The 19,673-nt window shown below is 31.5% G+C and overlaps 1 protein-coding gene across 11 annotated transcripts in view; it reads right to left on the minus strand.

Annotated features, from left to right (window-relative positions):
* LOC108977688 overlaps nt 1-11,631 on the minus strand; it is a 30,725-nt gene extending 19,094 nt beyond the window's left edge. For 8 of the 11 annotated variants that reach the window (XR_001994061.1, XM_018947577.1, XM_018947550.1 and 5 more), the window contains exons 1-3: nt 11,524-11,631; nt 9,453-9,630; nt 6,050-6,262 (exon numbers count right to left, since the gene is read on the minus strand). Coding sequence is in view for 10 of the 11 variants with exons in the window: in XM_018947577.1 (XP_018803122.1) it covers nt 6,050-6,262; nt 9,453-9,543 (304 nt within the window). In the remaining variant the exon portion in view is untranslated. Of the gene's footprint in view, nt 1-6,049; nt 6,263-9,452; nt 9,631-9,880; nt 10,023-10,084; nt 10,216-11,523 lie in introns of those variants that run through there. The other 3 variants (XM_018947541.1, XM_018947524.1, XM_018947534.1) reach the window with 3 other exon arrangements.
* Between the last annotated feature and the right edge of the window lie 8,042 nt (nt 11,632-19,673).

Raw genomic sequence — 19,673 nt, forward strand, 5'->3', positions numbered from 1 at the left:
AATATTTACTTTAATAAAAAAAAATTAATAAATCAGAAGGAAATATTTTGGACTTTTTACATTCAGATTTTCCTTTTTGAAACTAAAAATTGTATTTAAAATTTATTTCGAACTATTTTTTAGTAAAAATTTTAATGAAAGCCATTTATATGGTTTGCGTTCTTCAAATAATATTTCTATATTAAGATATAACGAAATACAATAATGAATGAAATGACACCACGAATACATTAATTTTGCGCATAAAAACCCGATAGAGAGCGACGATACTCATGTATACGATATACATACATATGTAATTATGAAAACATGAGCGTAAAACAAGTGTGTAAACAAGCACGAAAATGCAATGGCGCTGAATGCATGAAAATGAGTATGCAAACACAAGTGTAGGAGTGTGCGGGAAAATAACTGACAATTGGATTGCACACAAGTAACTTCAGCCATTCGTCATTTCTAAGAATTATATACTTATGTAATTAAAAACCAAATTGCTTGTAAAAAACTCAAATTAAAATGAGCAGAAATTGCTCACTCTTATTTCAATGCAAATATTAATAATGAAGGAAAATATATATTTTTCTATTTTTAAAATTAACCACAACGAAATAATTTAACATGAGAAATTAATTTTGCAAAAGAAAATGGATAAAAAGTTAAGAAATTCAATACTTGAAATATGAAAAAATACCTGTTTACAGAGCAAATTTACAGTTGAATAACTCAAAGCGCTTTCGTAGCAAAAATATTATGCAGCATGTCTAAGGTCTGTACCTATACGTGTTTGGACATGTCCACACTGAGTAGAGTATTGTACAAGTAGAGCATGCGAAAATGCCAAATAACACAGTAAAGTTATACTGTCTAAAGCACAGGTGTATCTCTGAATCATCTAACATACGCGCTTTCTCCAAAAATTATTCCAAAAATTTATATATCATGAGTTTATGTTGACAAGAAACTAGCAGTCGCAATAAAACACTAGCTAACTAACATTGCATTTAACATTTTATTAAGAACAATAACACAATTAACGCATAAACATGGAAAAGTGTTGAACAGTTAAGTTCAATTTGAATTTTTAAGATTCTTTTTATTTGAATACTTAAATTTATTCAACAAAATGTACAATAAATAGTTTCAGATTATATGAGTACTATTAATATTTTTAATTACTTTTGTTTTTGTTTTTAACTTTTTTTCGTAACTTTTTTTTTGAGATTTTTTTCCGCAGTTTGAATCATTTAAAGTAGTTATTTAAATATATTCTGCTCTAAAAACAGATCATAACATTTATACAGGCTCTATGTAATGTTTGTGTATTGTTTATGTTTTCGAGAAAAATAGAGATAAAAAAGAAAACAATTTTCCATTATTTTCATGTACTAAGAATTGTGTGGATTTGATTTGAGAAAATTTATTAGTTATTGCAAATTATTATTTCGCTGTGAAAGGTTGGTAAATTCCAATAGCAAATTCGTATAATTTACAAAAAGACTGCCTTGATTAGTCATTCAGTGTTCTATGTATTAAAATATGTATACGTTGGATTATATATAAAATTATACCTCGTCAAATATACTGTAATGTTTTATACGCTCTAACTATTTATTATGTCAGTTTATGTTATTTATACCAGTTGCTTGTTCGATTTGCTACTGAAAATATTACGTCAGGTTAAACTGGTAGGCTCTTAATTCACGCTTAGACGAGTTTTGATGCTTAGCAACAAAATAATATATACCCTTTGCTTGTTCGATTGACTACGCTTGACTGTGTGAGAAATCGAAGGTAGTTAATAAAAAAAATTTAAAAGTACCGTTAGGTCAGGTTATAATGGTGACTATTAAGGCACGATTAGACCAGTTATGGTTCGCAGCTAGAAAATAATTTACACCAGTTATATGTTCGATTCGCTACGCTCAAATGTTTGACTAATCGAAAATAGTGAATAAAAAAAATTTTAAATGCTAATAGGACAGGTTAGGATGGTAGGCATAAATTAAATTTAAACTAATTTAAATTTTCTTCAGAAAATTTTACCTGCTGTTGGTTTGAAATGGTCTGTAGACTAGGCTTAACCAAAACCTAGACTATTTAAAGTTAAACATTTTCTTGAGGAAATATCGGATATTTTATGACTAGTCCTTATACCAATTTTTTGTTTTTTTTTTTCAACACACGATAAATCCAATAGTTTACTGACGTGAGCTCAACTCTTTCATTTGACTTGAAATATTACCTACGAAATTCTGTTCATACTATGCAAAATTAACCATGGGACTGAAGTATCTTACCGCGATCCTACAGCCAATAACGTGTATATCTCTCCTATTACCTTATGTCACCAACTTCAACCATGGCTTAAACATATGTAAATATGGATGCAAACTCTTATCCTGATATAATTTGCTTTCTTAAAGTGATGCGACAAAAGGTTCAGACATATAATTTTAATCATAACATGTTATCCTAAGTATACATATGGAAGTACATATTATATGTCAATTCCTATGCACATAAATATGTTCAGGAAAAGCCACCACATATTGGCAATCAAAGCAAACACCCACAAATGCTGCCGGTTATTTGATAACAAAGCGAAGGCGAAGGCGAATTGCCAAAATGCATAGAAAGCTGAAGACATGTTGTCTATACATATGTATATATGAATATGGTGGGATTTAAAAAATAAGGATTTTTACGCATACAAATTATAGAGGTATGTACACACGTATGCACGAAGTACATATAAATATATGTAAGTAGGAAATGGAAATGGAAACCTATCATAGCTTTCAAGGTAGCTGCGATTGTTCGCTATATTGTTGCTGTTTTTGTTGTAGCAAAGCCAAATGTTTATTGAATCGTTGAACTGTTTTTCTACAAAGCTATCTACATATTGGCTTGAAAGTCTGCACTCTGCAGGAAGACAACAATTGAGGTAAATTTTATCTTTGGGTGTGTATTGGAAGACTTCAGAATGCCAGCAGTCCCGAAAAAAATAAAAGTTCACCAATTTTTTTATATATATGTACACTCTATATACATATGTTATATTATATGATATTCGTATATATTGTAAATACTATATACATATAAGGGAGAAAAATTTGCAGCATTTCAATGGTTGAGCACTATTCACACTGTGAGTCTCACATATCAACACAAACGTATGCAAAATTGTAGGCGTATTTGTTTACTGCTCATACCGTTAAAAACACTAAACTGACGTAATTTGGCAACAGGCTATTTTTATAAAAATTAAATAATGCTTGTGCAAGTTAATACCTGCTTAACACATAGACGATAAATGTATGTATATTATTTACTTATTTTTGAATGCTAATTTCAAGACAAAATTATAAAAAAAAAATATTTTGTAACTACTTAGTTTACAATTTTATTTNTTTTTTTAGCACTATTTGATTTTTTCTTACCCCCAAATGGAAATCTTTATATAACTAAGTTATATTTTATATACCTARATAATTAGGGTGGTTCTAATTGTATATTTTTATTTAAAAGACTTATTTTTTGGGCAATGTTTAATATATACTTATCACCGAGTGCGCTTTTAAATGTAAATACTTATAAATGAATTTTTCTGAATATTTCTTTTTCATTACGTTGGTTTTATTTTTTACTATCATTTAATATTAGCAATATTTCATTTACGTTCTTTACGCGGGAGTTGCTGAATGTAGATATTTTATTTCTACAAAATTTTTTTCATACATTAGGGATGTGCTAATTATTTAATTTCATTTATTATTATTATTATTTAATTTTTCTTTAATTTTCTGTCAATATTCAACACCAGTTACTGAACACGCGTAGTGCGCCACCGTTCCGTTATCCGCGCTGCAATGAGAACATTCAATAAAATTGCACATTTCGTTTACATTCCGCCTTAAATTGGTTGAAATGTATTTTATTAGTAATTTTATGCTCGGGTGTACAGTTTTTCTTTAGTTCAAGTTATTTATACTCTCATTCTTTGTGTAAGCATTTTAAAGTTAAAACTATAAATAAATATTTAAATGACTTTAATGGCTTTGAATTGGCAAAATACAAATTCTTTTCACATTAGTACTGCGGCTATAAGTGTGTGTGTGTTAATGTGTGTGTTGTTGTGTTTTTGCTTTGTTTTTATAATTTATTGCATTTACAAAGTTTTCATTTTTTTTTACAATATTATTGCAACTTGACCAGTTTTCAATTCGAAAAAACTTATTTCAGCGTGTTTGCCATAAGCATTATTACACAAAAGATTAGAATAAATACACATTAACGTTAAGTTATTTATGTTTGTTGCATTAAAGTAATATTATATTACATTTACATAAGCTTTACAATACGTAAAATAATATTAATACATAAGTTTTCGAAAATATTTTATTTTATATAATTTTTTATTACATTTACATAAGCTTTACAATACGTAAAATAATATTAATACATAAGTTTTCGAAATTATTTTATTTTATATAATTTTTTTTTTTCAACTTAATTTGTTGGTGACAATGAAATTGCTGTGTGGCGAAGTAAACGAATCTTGCCAACTCGCAACACCTCTGAGGTGTTGCAAATATTTCTTGTATGACGCATGCAATGTATCATTAAAATTGACCAAGGTTTCTGCAGTGAACGATGAATCGACAAGCGCGTCCACAGCAAGAGCAACATGTATGTGAGCAATTTGCATAAGAATCACAATCACAAATGAAACGAGAATGCAATGAATTTGTGCGCGTCTAGTATATGTAACTGTTAAAACAAAAATGGCATAAATATGTATTTGCTTTTTAATTGCGCAATATTGCAATGAGCATTAACACGTTGACGGCTATGAATTCGACGCTGTACAAGTTCAAGTTGCCGATGATGCGTGATGAGATGGCATTTAATTGAATAATAATTAATAAAATATAATTTAATGAAACAAGCCAGAGTTGTAGACAGGAGGTTACTTTTATTTTCAGAGATGTGCCAACAATCTTTTTATATAAGATATTAATAATTTTAATATTAACAAAAGAATGAAGCAATGAAAATACAAAAAAATTTAAATTAACAAAAAGTCGACTTTTATCGATAAATTTCATTTTCAAAAGAGCATATCGGTATTTTCAAAACTATTTCAGTACTAAAAATACGGTACCTGAGCAGAACTTCAACTAAAACGCATTTACACAATTTTTTTAATATGCAAATATATAAAAAAGTCGACTTTTATCGATAAATTTCATTTTCAAATGAGCATATCGGTATTTTCAATAATATTTAAGCTCCGAAAATATTGTACCTGAGCGTATAAAAAAGTCGATTTTTATTGAGAAATTTATTTTTCAAAGCAATTTACCAGTATTTTAAAAATCTGATAGGTAAGCATAATTTTGCACAAACCGAATTTATTAAAAATTCTAAATTTGCAATATATAAAAAAATTCGACTTCTATCGCTCGGATCGGATATAAGTCTTTGCAAAAATATTTAAGCAATCAATAAGGTACTTAATTTGTTGCATAATATATAAATATAATCGAAAATCAACTTTTATCGATAAATTAGCTTTTATAATCGATATATCCGTATTTTCAGAACTGAATTGTGCGTCACTTGCATTGAAAATGATTATATCATGTTAAATATCATTTTTATTCAAAATATAAATTGATCGAACAAATAAATTAAATTTCAAACTTCGAAGGTAAATATTTCGATTTTGGAGGCCTATTCCGAAAATACAACCCTCGAAAAAGTTGGTTTGGTACAATAGTCAGAAACAATACCCAGATTTATTCATTAGTTATACAATCTAAATTTATTGAAACTAATTTATTGCAAATCATTTATCACGAGATTTCGATGTATGTAACTTTAGTAAAATATTACTAACATCATCAATGGTCTTTTAAGATTTACATATGTTTATTTGAGTTTAACAAATCGACTTTTTGCCAGCACATCCCTCTTGACTACATTTGTAAATATTTTGAATAAAAAAAGGTCAACAAAGCTATTGGAAATTTTCGCCAACACTTACTTGTTCTGCTATAGTGATGATCATAGATGGCACGTGGCGAGTAGCCATAGGTATCTCTGCTCACTGGCAAGTATCTGTAGCCATGGGACTGCACACGCTCGTTGGCAGTGGCGGGTTCATCGAAGATGCTCCTGTATGTGGCTGGCGAGTCCAAGTACGAGCTGTATGGACGGCTGACGCGTGGAGTCTCATGAGCACGGATATCTTCGGATCCTAGAAACGGCAAATATAAACGAAAAAATTTAAATTAATCTCTTGCTAAACCTCACTTAAAGTAGTTAGAAATTGAAATAATTTCGTGTTTCTATTTGTTCGTAATAATACGCAATATGTACTTGTTTTGAAAACGTTAAATAAGAATGTAATTATTTTCTAAATCTAAATATTTTGAATATTCGAAAAATTACAAGTTCTGTCTTTTAAAAATGCAAAGTTCTATAAAGTGCTTCTTAGATTCAGAAATTTTTTTATATTAATTATGATTCATAACTTTATCTATTTTACCCCCATAAGCAGATCAAGACCAAATATGTTTATCCAAACTCATTTCCTCCATGTTTGTATTACTCAAAAGATTTAACACTATTACATTGACGCATATTTGGGAACTGAGAAAATCGCACAAAAGCAAATAATAATCCAAAATAAGCACGTAGAGACCCATTATTTTCTAGCGTAAATCTCTTAAATTTACACAAATGAAATTGACATTCTCAGCTGTTTCGATGCGTCTGCTGAATATCTATATATTGCTTTGTAACGCATTGCCATTACACGTTGTTTTTGTGCTTGCTGAAGTTGCATTTTGCATTGCAAGTGTTCGGCTGTGTTTAAAGTGCTTTCGAAATCATTTCCGAGTTTTTCAAATTATTTTGTTGCATTCTGTTGTTGCGTCTAAAGTGCTTTCGAAATTATTTTCTAATTTCGTACTTCGATTTTTCGAAGTTGGTTTTTAATAGTTTTTCAAAATATTTTGTTGCATTTTGCATTGCAGGTATTCGTCTGCAACTAAAGTGCTTTCGAAATCATTTTTGAATTTGGAATTAGATTTTAAAAGTTTTTCAAATTATTTTGTTGCTATTTCAATTACACATATTCGTCTATGTCTAAAGTTCTTTCGAAATCATTTTCAAAATTCGAATTTAGATTTTTCGAAATTAGTTTGTAAAAGTGTTTCTAAAACATTTGGCCACCGAAATATTAACAATAAATTAGTTTAAATATAACACTAAAATAGCTGACGATTTATCCAGCGGCCACAGTAGAGTTTGCAACAACAGCAAAATACACTGTTGTGGTTTTATTGCATATTTCAACTCAATGTTTATTCGCTAGCTTTTTTCGTTTTCAGTTTTTGGCTTTTCGCCAATTTCACACTGCAAAAACACATAAATCGCCACGCATATCTGCGCAGCTTCAGCGAAGCATTAGTTTTTGTCTGCTTTTGAAGATTTTTCTTTCAATTTACCTATTTCTGTGTATTTTAGCGAATTTCGGTTTTATAAAATTCTTTTATTTTTTAACGAAATATTATTTTATGACTATGCATAGTGAAAATATATACTTTTCGATACGAAAATAAGCAACGTGTTGGCAGGCTAGCTGGCTGGGGTGATTTGTCGTTTCGAAAATAGCACGCAGTTTCGTTGATTTTAGTTAAGATTTCACTCGAAATTTGTATATGTACCTGTCTTTGTGTGCGTGCGTAAAACGAAATTTTATTATACAAATTAAAAATATTTAGTGCTTCGAAAAGCATATTCGAACATATAGCGAATCGCTTTATAGTATATGTTATTTCTGAATGTAGAGATCAAATGTTCTGCGTCTGTGTACAAAGTGTAAACTCGACATCATTTATATATAGTAAATTTTATAAATATATTTAAATATATATAGAAAAGCGAAAAGATGTCACTTGGGCAGAAGTTTTTCAATTTTTTTTTCATATTTTGAGATGCTGATTTTTTGGAGTGGGCACCTTGAAAATTATCCACATAATGCTTAGAGGTTTGTATAATGTTATGCAAGTATATATATTTTATTCTAAAAATCTGTCCTCTAAAATAATTGTAGTTATTATTGAGCCAAATAAATATTAAATTCTCTAATTAGCTCATATATATTTATACAGTTTGACTGGTTTTAGTGCAAACAAATACCTACAGATTTCATCAAATAATATACATTGAGATTATTTCTAATTTTAGATTGCTTTGTTTTTGCAAAATATAACACAAAAACAATAACCTTACCGTTGGTAATATATAACCCATCTATTACCTTTATTTGCTTACTAACTATAAATCCAAAAAAGTAGCTTTTCAAGAGTTTATTCAAAGAGAAAACCTATTTTTGAAATAAAGTCTACTTAAACTCTATTTAATCAACTCGTTAATCAAGATTTTCGGAAAAACTTTATCTATACGCTAAAGTTGAATCAAAACAATAGATTTTCGTTGAATCTCTCGCATGATCTCACATTTATGTACGTTACATACTCAATCAAGAGTCATCATGTTCACTGATGATGGAAACCACTGAGAAAAGTTCGATCACTATTCTACTAGTACATTCTTTTAAATTTTCGATTAGTTACAATTCTTCAGCACATAGCCACATATTAAATCACTAAAAACTGTACGTTTATAACAAAATCAACAAAAATTTTATTTTTATTTAAAAATTTAAATTAAATGCAAAACAACGCATCATCAAAAGAAAATCGAAATTGAGTTTTTTATTGCTTACGATTAACTACATAATATTACATACATGTAGCATACAATTTTATCAGTTATGACCAGTATATGTATATTCATTTTATAACCAAAATTTAAATATGAGTGGTTTCTATTAAATCGTTTTTTCTTCGCCTGTAAACTTATGAAACGTAATGTTACGTTATTTTGCATTTTAGGCGCCGAAATGCATGTAGTTTGAAGCCAGACTAAATCATAAGTTTCGTCTATTTACATATAAGCCTCAATTTCCTCGATATGTTTTTCCCATCATTACCAGAACTGCGTTTCAAGCTCAAATCGATTTTAGTGTTAACAGAGATCGTAAGACTATGTTAGCAGTTTCACATCTATTATAACTATATTTTTGATATTATTGTCATACAAAAAAAGTATAACAAAATCATCTAGTAGTCATATTAAATAATCTTTGTGGAACGATAATATTGAATCATTTTTATAGCTACGAATTTTATTTCTCCATAATTTCGTATTTATTGTATGGCGTTAATTTTTAATTTATTTTTTTTTTTAGACTATATGTTTTCTCTATGCTTTTGTTTGATGCTATTTATTTCTTCCTTATTATTTACTTTATTCATAAATTATTTCGGTATCATTTTTTATTTGGTTTCTTCGTAAACTATGCTTCATAAACTCACCCTTCAAGGATCTGATGTAAGATTGCCAGAATTTCGCCTTCTTGCTGGGGGTCTCATTGCGACCAATCATTTCCAAATGGCTTTTAAACATTTTGATCGATTTGCTGTTGCTTGTTTCGAAACAAGAAATTTATAAAGTTTTAATTTTACTGAGGTTCGATGTCAAATATCTCGTTCGCTGCAATAAAGTAAAGCAAAAAGGAAAAGAAAAGTAGATAAATGGCGTTTAACAAATAATGTGTAGTTTATGAACGAGTTTAGTCACTATTTTCTTAAATAAAAAAAAACTCTTATTATACATTTTTTTTTTGTATTATTTCGTGCCTAATTGCTTATATCCACTTTAATTATTCTTCTTCACTTTGCTATAGTTTCATGTATGCAGTTATTTTTCTTATTATTATTATTAAAAATTTCGATATCTTTACTGTTCTGCTAAGTTTTTTCTTTCAACGGCTCGTTTACTTTGTAATTCTGCTCCAGTTCTTTTTCTCGAATAAAAAGAGCGCAGAAAATGTTGAAGACTATCGCGAAGACGACAAGATCACCGAACACTAAAAATATATTTTCACGTATAACGACACCGCACTTCAAAAGTGTTTCGACAAATTCACACAAACATTAACACTTACACACATGGACGAATGAATGTGTGCTACACGCATATAAACGAGCGCTCAAAGCTTTGCAGCCTGTTGAATGAGCAAGCGCGAGCATGAAAACTTATTTTGCTCATTTCATGCGAATACCAGCGAATGTACATAGATAGGCCGCCAATACAGCAATAACAAAAATTTGAAAAACCTTTTGCCAATATGATCTGCTCGCGGAAAATATTTATTTATGTATTCGCTATGAGTTGAAGGTGTTGGTGATAATGGTGGTGGTGTTGCTCGGTGATCGTCTTGCTGGCGTTTGCTGTTGCTTTGTGGGCTTGTGTTGTTGGAGCGGGCAGCAGTGATACGTACAAGCGGCAGCTAAATTTCACGGTTATTTTTAAATGTCCTTGAGTTGAATATTTTCACAGCGCGCCAATGCAAAGAGTTGAGTTGAGATGACGGCGCGCAGCCATATCCATACATACGTACGTGCATACATATGTATGTGTGTGCGTTTGTCGTATGTATTGGAGTATGCACTGGAGTTTGCAGTGGCCGCACTTGCGGCGGCAGCGCTTCGTTGGCCATATATTTTATTGTATTAATTCTTTATTACTTCCTATTTTCTTTTTTTGAGTTTGGTACGTTTAATTTTTCTCGCTTGCGGCGTATGGTGGTGTTCGCGTTCAGCCGAGTTGTTCGTTATAAATTTTTGTGGTTATTGTTGTTGGGACTGATCATGTCATTTTTGGCACGAATACAAAATTTTGAAATATTTCATCTTTTCATTATGCTCAAGCATGTTAGCTGATGTTCCAAAACCGCTGTACATATCCAAGGTGTTGTATAACATGATTTAATCAAAAATATTCCGGCATAAATGCTATGCATTTTTAATATATTCAATGAATTTTTTATTATGAAAAACATTCTGCATTTTTAAGGATCTTTTGACACTTTCTGTCGATTTTTTTTTTTTTTTAATAATTTTATTTTATTTTTTTTTTTATTTTTTTAATCTGTTTGTTATATTTAAAATTTACATGTAATTAACACGTTTGCGCACAATTATCGCTTCAGTTTACTAATTTAATCATATATAATTCTTTAAATTAGTATTTAATTTAATAAATCCTATTTTTGTTTCATTTTTGTATTAATATGAAAATTTGTTTTTCCAAAGTCTCTAGTCACTTTTTGTTTTAAAAAGAAAGGATTAATGTGTACGGTTTTTATTGTTTCATTTAATATTGCATATTTTTTGTTTCATTTAATATTGCAATCATTTTAATGCCTCTTGATATTTATTTAAACAAATTATTTTTTAAATTTCCTTTTATTAGTCAAAACTCCTTTAGTCGGTACTCAAACAACTTTTCACTTTCTTTTTTTCTAATTTTTTGTGCTTCCTCATTTTTTTTCTCAATATTTTTTATAAATAAATTTGAAATTGTTAAAAAAGAAATTCTTACATTTTTCTTTACTCCTACTAAAAAATAGCGATCTATCCTCAACGAAGAATTTTTTCAAACTGTTCGATGTTGAAAATCGGCTTCACCAATTTCATTCGCTTTATCACAAAAATTCCTTTTATGCTTGAGTATAAGTAAGAATTTACCGTTATATATGCGCAGTGTATATGCCAATACTACTACAACTTAAAAATTGTAAATGTGTATGTATATTGCGTTGATATTAGTAGCCGAAAGCTCCGTTCGCCAACGCTTTCTAAAACAATGAAATACGCACACATTTTTAAGTTTAAGGCAAACACGAAATATTCCACAAACACACATATATTTATTATAAAATTTGTTGTTTGTATTGCTTATAAATATGTGTTTACATACTAGGGTCTTCATATCCTCCCACGAGTAAATGCTTTATACACTGTCTTGCTGCATTTGGCGATCATTGAAAGTATAACTCAACACATTGTTGTTATTGTATTATTTTTTTTTTAGCTTTTGTGATTTTATGTCATTTCAAAAATTTCATTATTCTATTTCAAAAAAGCCTTGGAAAGTCTTTCAAATTATCCGCCCCGGACATGTTCGTGCGTTGATCACAGTTAATCGCCGATTATGTGCACAAACTCACACACATGCTGCCAAGTATTCTCAGGGGCAATCTCACCACAATTATGATATTTTGGTCTTTCGCATTGAAATTGGGCATATAACACCTCCGCTTGTTTGACAAAAAGAGTCTATTTGAATTTTTATTTTCACTGTCAACTTTCATTAAGTATTACCAACCAAAAGTGAGGATATATAACATATACAGAAATTCATTTTGTATATTTTTTATACCCTGAACAGGGTATATTAAGTTTGTCACGAAGTTTGTAACACCCAGCGTCGGAGACCCTATAAAGTATATATATATAAATGATCAGTATGTTGAGCTGAGTCGATTTAGCCATGCCCGTCTGTCTGTCTGTCCGTCTGTCTGYATATAGTATACGAACTAGTCCCTCAGTTTTTAAGATGTCGATAAGATATAAGATATTTTTTGCAAACGTCAGTTTCTCTTCAAGAAGCTGCTCATTTGTCGGAACTGACGATATCGGATCACTATAAACTATAGCTGCCATACAAACTGAACAATCGGAATCAAGTTCTTGTATGGAAAACTTCCACATTTGACAAGATATATTCACGAAATTGGGTATGGATTATTTGCTGAGATAATAATGTAATATTTGAAGAAATTGTTCAGATCGGTTAACTAAAGCATATAGCTGCCATACAAACTGTACACGTAGTTACGAACATAAATGAACCTGTGAAGGGTATTTAGTTTCGGTGCAACCGAAGTTAACGTTTTTTCTTGTTTTCCTTTCACATTTGCAGACACTTGTTCTGTAGAGGTCTTTGCTCTCCTTAATTATTGTTTTCAATTTAATATTTCAAATAAATTACATTGTTGCAGTTTAAAATGTCTTCTGTATTGGCAATAAATCAACTTGCTGCTATATATTAATTACGTCAATTTTGATCTTGAACGCTATGCTGACCTCTTCCTTTTTGCCCACTCACTCACTCGCCTGCTTTGGCTATTCACCCACCTGCTGCTGCCTCTTTCTTCCGCCGTTTAAACCGCAGAGTTTAGTTTTGCAGATCAGTCGGTAGTTAATGTGAATATTAAAATAATAAAATTGTATATAGTTGTATATACAACAACTTTTCATATAACATTTATCATATATAAAGTAAGTTATATGCTTATACATGACTAAACATGCATATGTATATATTAATACATGTACGTTTTAACTTTATATCTGCACGAAGTGATTGTCTCACAAAACTATGAGATCATGCGCTGTTTGAGTCGATTTCAGTTTATATTTTCATACCAAATATATATTTGTTTGTAAACAGAAAGCATTTTCCGCATCATTCATTGACGTGTTTCGAATCGTGTAGGTCTTTCAGCTCGTTACATTTTCTTCCATATATCCTAACGTGTTATATATTCTCAGCACTCTTTTTAATATTTTGTTAATTATTTGTCGATAAACTTGAAAAAGTAGTTAAATTCCTTTACAATTGAGAGTTATAATTAACATTTTGCTAACATTTTGGTACCCCACAAATACAGTTGGAAAGCTTTTTTTAAGCCAAGCCTTGGAATAAATATTTTAGAATATTCGTAAGAGTTTAAAGGTTGAACTAGTCTAGAGCCCTTGAAAAATGTCTAACTGCGACAATTTATCCTGGGAGTAATGCAGTGAAAGAGAGAGGGGTGGAGATCTAGGACAATTTCTCCCGTGCCAGGACTTCTCAGAGTACCGCGAAGTTCCGCAACAATTTTTTGTAGACTTTTTCCCCAAAATTTAACTATAATTATTCTCGGGACACGACTAATGAAAATGTAATTCTCTGTTTAATGGTTTTTTCAAACGAATAATTATTTGAGTCCATAAATAAATGATTTTAATGACATGTTTACTGAGCCCATCTTTAGAATTATGTTTTTCAAGAGGGTCTTAACGGACTGTGGTAATTCTACACACTTGTTTTAGCGGAAACAAAACAAACAAGTAAGGAAGGGCTAAGTTCGGATGTCACCGAACATTCTATATTCTCGCATGACAAGACAGACAGACGGACAGACGGACATCCCGATTTCAACTCTACTCGTCACCCTGATCACTTTGGTATATGTAACCATATATCTGACGATATATACCGTTATTAGCAACTTTATTGCGAGAGCATAAAAATGATGCCCTCTGAATTACATGAAAATATCTGAGAGATTTACCGATATTTTCGGTGAAAAATTAGGTTAGGTTAGGTTAGGCACTGAGTTCTTCGTGTTCAATATCAGGGACCTTGAAAAGTTATAGTCCGATCACAACAATTTTTCCACAAGGGATACCTCAGCTCAAATACCGTATTTGTGTAAAGTTTTATTCCGCTATCATCATTGGTTCCTAATGTATATATTATAGAGAGAAGGCATCAGATGGAATTCAAAATAGCGTTATATTGGAAGAAGGCGTGGTTGTGAACCGATTTTACCCATATTTCGCACATGTCATCAGGGTTTTAAGAAAATATTATATACCGAATTTCAATGAAATCGGTGGAATAGTTATAGTGACGCCACGCCCATTTTCAATTTTTAAAAAAAACCTGGATGCAGCTTCCTTCTGAAATTTCTTCCGTAAAATTTAGTGTTTCGGACGTTTTTTGTTAGTCGGTTAACGCACGTTTAGTGATTTGCAATATAACCTTTGTATGGGAGGTGGGCGTGGTTATTATCCGATTTCTTCTATTTTTGTACTGTATATGGAAAGGTCTGAAAGAAACGACTCTACAGAGTTTGGTTGACATAGCTGTAGTAGTTTCTGAGATATGTACAAAAAACTTAGTAGGGGGCGGGGCCACGCCCACTTTTCCAAAAAAAATACTTCCAAATATGTCCCTCCCTAATGTGATCCTTTGTGCCAAATTTCACTTTAATATCTTTATTTATGGCTTAGTTATGACACTTTATATGTTTTCTTATTTTCGCCATTTTGTGGGCGTGGCAGTGGGAAGATTTTGCCCATCTTCGAACTTAACCTTCTTATGGAGTCAAGAAATACCTGTACCATGTTTTATTATGATATCTCAATATTTACTCAAGTTACAGCTTGCACGGACGGACGGACAGACAGACATCCGGATTTCAACTCTACTCGTCACCCTGATCACTTTGGTACATATAACACTATTTCTGACTCTTTTAGTTCTAGGACTTACAAACAACCGTTATCTGAACAAAACTATAATGCTCTGCTTAGCAACTTTGTTGCGAAAGTATAAAAACGGGATCTTAATCTACATTAAAGCCGCGGCTTTGACCTGTTTTTAGCGTTTAAATAATTTTTTTTAGTTTTACTATGAAGTTGCGACTTTAAATGCCATATGCTGAAGACATCATCAACCACCGATTCCAAAAACGCAGTTTCGAGAAAAACTTTTTGCAAGTTTTACGTTGCTGAGGCTAACAGCATTTTTAACAGTGACAATTTTTTCACCATTTTACCAATTTGATAATGTTTTTAGAACTTTAAAGTGGAGAACGCTAAGGCGTAAAGGATCCATTACAAGTTTTGTAAAATATTTATATAATGAAAATTTTTTGACAGAGTTCCTTGTATAAAAATAAAATAATTAATAGTATAATATCTTAAACACCTCGTCTCTCACCCCTTTAGCTTTCCCAAGGCTATCTCGCGTCGAAATACCTATAGCAGGAAGAAGATCTCCAAATATTTGTATGGCTTGTTCAATTGGATCCATGCAGATATTGTGAATATTAAAAAAATAATAATAGTCATATGTACTACATGTCTTCCAATCGGCATCTGGTGTGATCGTATGTACAAGCAAATTTTGAACGCTATGCTAATTAATCCACCAACTGTATGTACATATTAGTTCGTATATGGTAGGTAGTAGCATTTGCAAAAACGTCGCGTTAATTTTCTTTTAAGGTCCGTATTTATAACCAGTTATAGATTTTCCCATCATCAACAATCCACCACAGGTTGCTACCAGACTCCGGGAAGCCGGACACTTTAAGAATCTCACTGTGGGACATTCCGAAATCCTCCCGCACTTCGCTTGCAACCTAATCCTAGCGGCTTATTCTCTGCGGTCATACCTTTGATGGAGCGGAATCGTTGGAGTGAGCTTGTTCGTGGATATATCGAAACTCAAAGGGAAGGTTGGTCGGGAACCACTGTAGTGCTTTTGAAGCAGAAGTGGCAGCTGGTAAGGTAGCAGCAGATGTCGTTCAACGATGTGCGGCTTCCTTTAGAAAGGTATGCATCCACTCCGTTAACAGAACTGATATACCAGTTTTAAGTTCGCTGACAGTGAGTTCAGAGCTAATCAAGTAGTGCATGACTACCGTACTCTATCTGTGACAAGAAGCTACTTTCATAGTAAACTTGTCTGGGTGACTGGTCATAGCGAACTCATCAGAAAATATAAAGTTGGTTGGCTCTATGTGCTTTGTATATATTTGTTGGTCGTTTTGATCCGTTCTTAGGAGTTCTGAGTATGATAATAGACAAGCGTTTCTAGCAGTTCAAGTGGCATTATTCGAGGTCTCACTATCTATTTACCTAATCTAATAATTCACAAAACGATTTGGATATGCGTTTGTACTACAACAACTGCAGTTTGCTTAATGAAATATTTTCATCTCATATTTAGTTTTGTTTGCAAGTAGACTAATATATAACGTGCTCTTCTCCACTTTCCTCAGTTGAAACAACAAATATTTAATGAAACTTTATGAACTTTCTGAGGGTTAGACAGCATATATTCAACAAATAAAGAAAACTTTTAAACAAAGTAATTAAAATTTTGCCACCATTTTGCGCAAATCAAGCTGAGCTAGTATTGTTCACAGACGTGCAACAAATATTGTAATTTGCCACATTTATGTGATAAACGCGTGCCAATCACCTGCTGGTGTTTAATCAAAATGCAATAAAAGTAAAAGTCGATGAATTCTTGGCAGATCAACGAATGGCACAATAAACTGACAACAAACTTTGCTGTTAAAAGACACAACTTTTCACTTTTTAGCAAGTTTATTTCTTTGCTGCGCAGTGAAAGTTGCTTTTGACTTTACAATTGTTCGAATAAAAAAAGCAAAGAAATGTTAATGTAGAATTAAATATATTAGGGTGTACGTTATATTTCAAGTTGATGTTTTTTTATGAATGTTCCCTTTATCTTTAAACCATCAATTTAAACCGTGTCGAAATCATAATGCTTTTCCCATGAATGTGACATGTGATTTTTTGATATTTTGCATGAAACCAGTAAACTTTGAACATTAGCAAAATTATATTCTAGTAGAAAATTGTCTACTCTACAAAAAGTTCTTAAAGATGTTTTCCATAAAATCACTGCATTAAAGGTTAACAAAGTCACGCAGTTAAAGTTAACAAACCATCACGACTGTATGAATGTACACCATGTCGTATGAGTAACCCAGAATCTGTTCCCATGACAGAGGGGTCTAAGTAGCCGACACTGACCCGGATTTTTTCTGACCAAGGGCTGTTAATCCGGCACCACACCTCGAAATTAATTCAGTTTTTTTTTGCCGCTATAACAACAACAAAAACAGTATGCATAAATCACTTGTATGAATGCCTCAGTCCATTTGATTATTAAGTTTGACTGGGTATAACTTTTATGAAAAAAATCATTAGAATGCTTTTTGTGGAGTGAAACATTTTTACTGGAATATAAGTTTTTTAAGGTTCTAGGTTTATTTGCTTTGAAAGTAAAAAAGAATAAAATCTTCCAAATGATCAACAAATGCCATATAACATATGTATGTGGAAAAAGTAAACTGATTTAGGCTTCAATTCAAAATAAACAACTTGTATGTAACTTCAAGAGGTATTTACTATAAAAAATCAATTTGGACAATAACACACACCCTAATGTATATCTACAGCTATATATACATACATAAATATAAATAAATTTCTATGTTGTTACTGCAGTTGCCAGGTATTTCCCACACGAATTCACTTTTCACTCAACTTGCCAAAGTTCCTTCACTTCCTCAACTTTTATTTTTTTATGGTCTACTTTCAATAGTCTTTTTATATTCTGTACTTACACAACTTCTGCATTCATACAACAAGCAAAAGTGGCCATATCTACTTAAACATGGCATTAAACTGCAACGGAGCCAAACAATATATACAAAAAGGAAATAAGAAAAAGTTAAGTAACACATATGACAATAAAAGAAAAAACAGCAGCAAGAAATGAAGCTCAAAGCATTACTTTGGTAGGAAAAGTTTTCTTTTGAACCCAATGTCAAGGTTAATACTTGTGTACAGTAAATATACATATTGTCTCACAGTCAGACAGCGCCATCTTTCATTTATCTAATTTTGGCTATAAGCAAAGGCGAACTGTGGCTGCCTTTGTGCTTTTATGGCACTTTCAAAGTAAACAAAACACAAGTTTCAATAAATACTTGAAGGGAAATATTTTTCTTTGCACTTGTGCTATTTCAGATTAAATGCAACTGCAACGGAAGTCAGTGTATGTGTATGTGTGTTTGTTTATTAGACACGTGCATGGTATTTTAGAGATTTGGTTAAATATTTATTTTTATCTTATTATACAATAGCATTCTTGCATTGCAATTGCGTCAAATTGCTGAAAGTTTATTTTGATTTCATGATTTGGTTGAGAAAGAGAGATTGAACAAGTAAGGTAGTGCTAAGTTCTGGTGTAACTGAACATTGCATACTCTTGCAACTTGCTAGCATTAAAACTAAGAAGTATCTTCATTACTATTGTTTATATGGGGTCTAGACTACGAGTGCTCGTGCGTTTTATTCATTCTAAGTACAAATATGCACCATTATAAGAAAATTTTTCTCTCAGAATTTTACATATTGGCCACTATATGCGGTTAGTTATCCAGCCCCTTTGTAGCACGCAGACATTCTACTATCAGGAAGGATTCTCTCTGAATTCCGGTTATGAATCTGACACATTGACCACTGTTTTCAGTAAAAAGTCAACTACAGATACTGAGTGTCATATATTCGGTACCTAGGGTAAGTTTTTGTTGGATTTGGACAATTTTTGGCCATAAGGTAAGGTGGCATACTCTACATACATTATTCGTGGAAAGGTTTATCCCGTTATATTAATTGCTTCATGATTTTTACAACTAAATGGCAAGAATCAAATGGAGTTTAACATTATGTTATATGGGACTATTTTCGCACAGTGGCTTAGAAATGTAAAAATACTGCCACATATTAATTTTGGTCGAAATAGGTAGATCCGGGTCCCGAGAAATGTGATTTCAAATACAAATGGATGGTGCCACAGTCATCGTCCAATTTTTAACCCGGCTTCTATAAAATCCTCTCATAACATTTCGAGTGTAAAATTATTTGTCACTAAGTAAGATTTATGGTTCTTTGCGCGTAGGCCGCGGCGAATATCGCATTCGATGGAACAATGAGCTGTACGAGATATACGACGACATTGACATAGTTCAGCGAATTAAAAGATAGCGGCTACGCTGGCTAGGTCATGTTGTCCGAATGGACGAAAAC

This window comes from Bactrocera latifrons, unplaced genomic scaffold (assembly GCF_001853355.1).
Source record: "Bactrocera latifrons isolate USDA-ARS-PBARC rearing strain unplaced genomic scaffold, ASM185335v1 scaffold_117, whole genome shotgun sequence".
In the NCBI taxonomy this organism is placed as follows: domain Eukaryota; kingdom Metazoa; phylum Arthropoda; class Insecta; order Diptera; family Tephritidae; genus Bactrocera; species Bactrocera latifrons.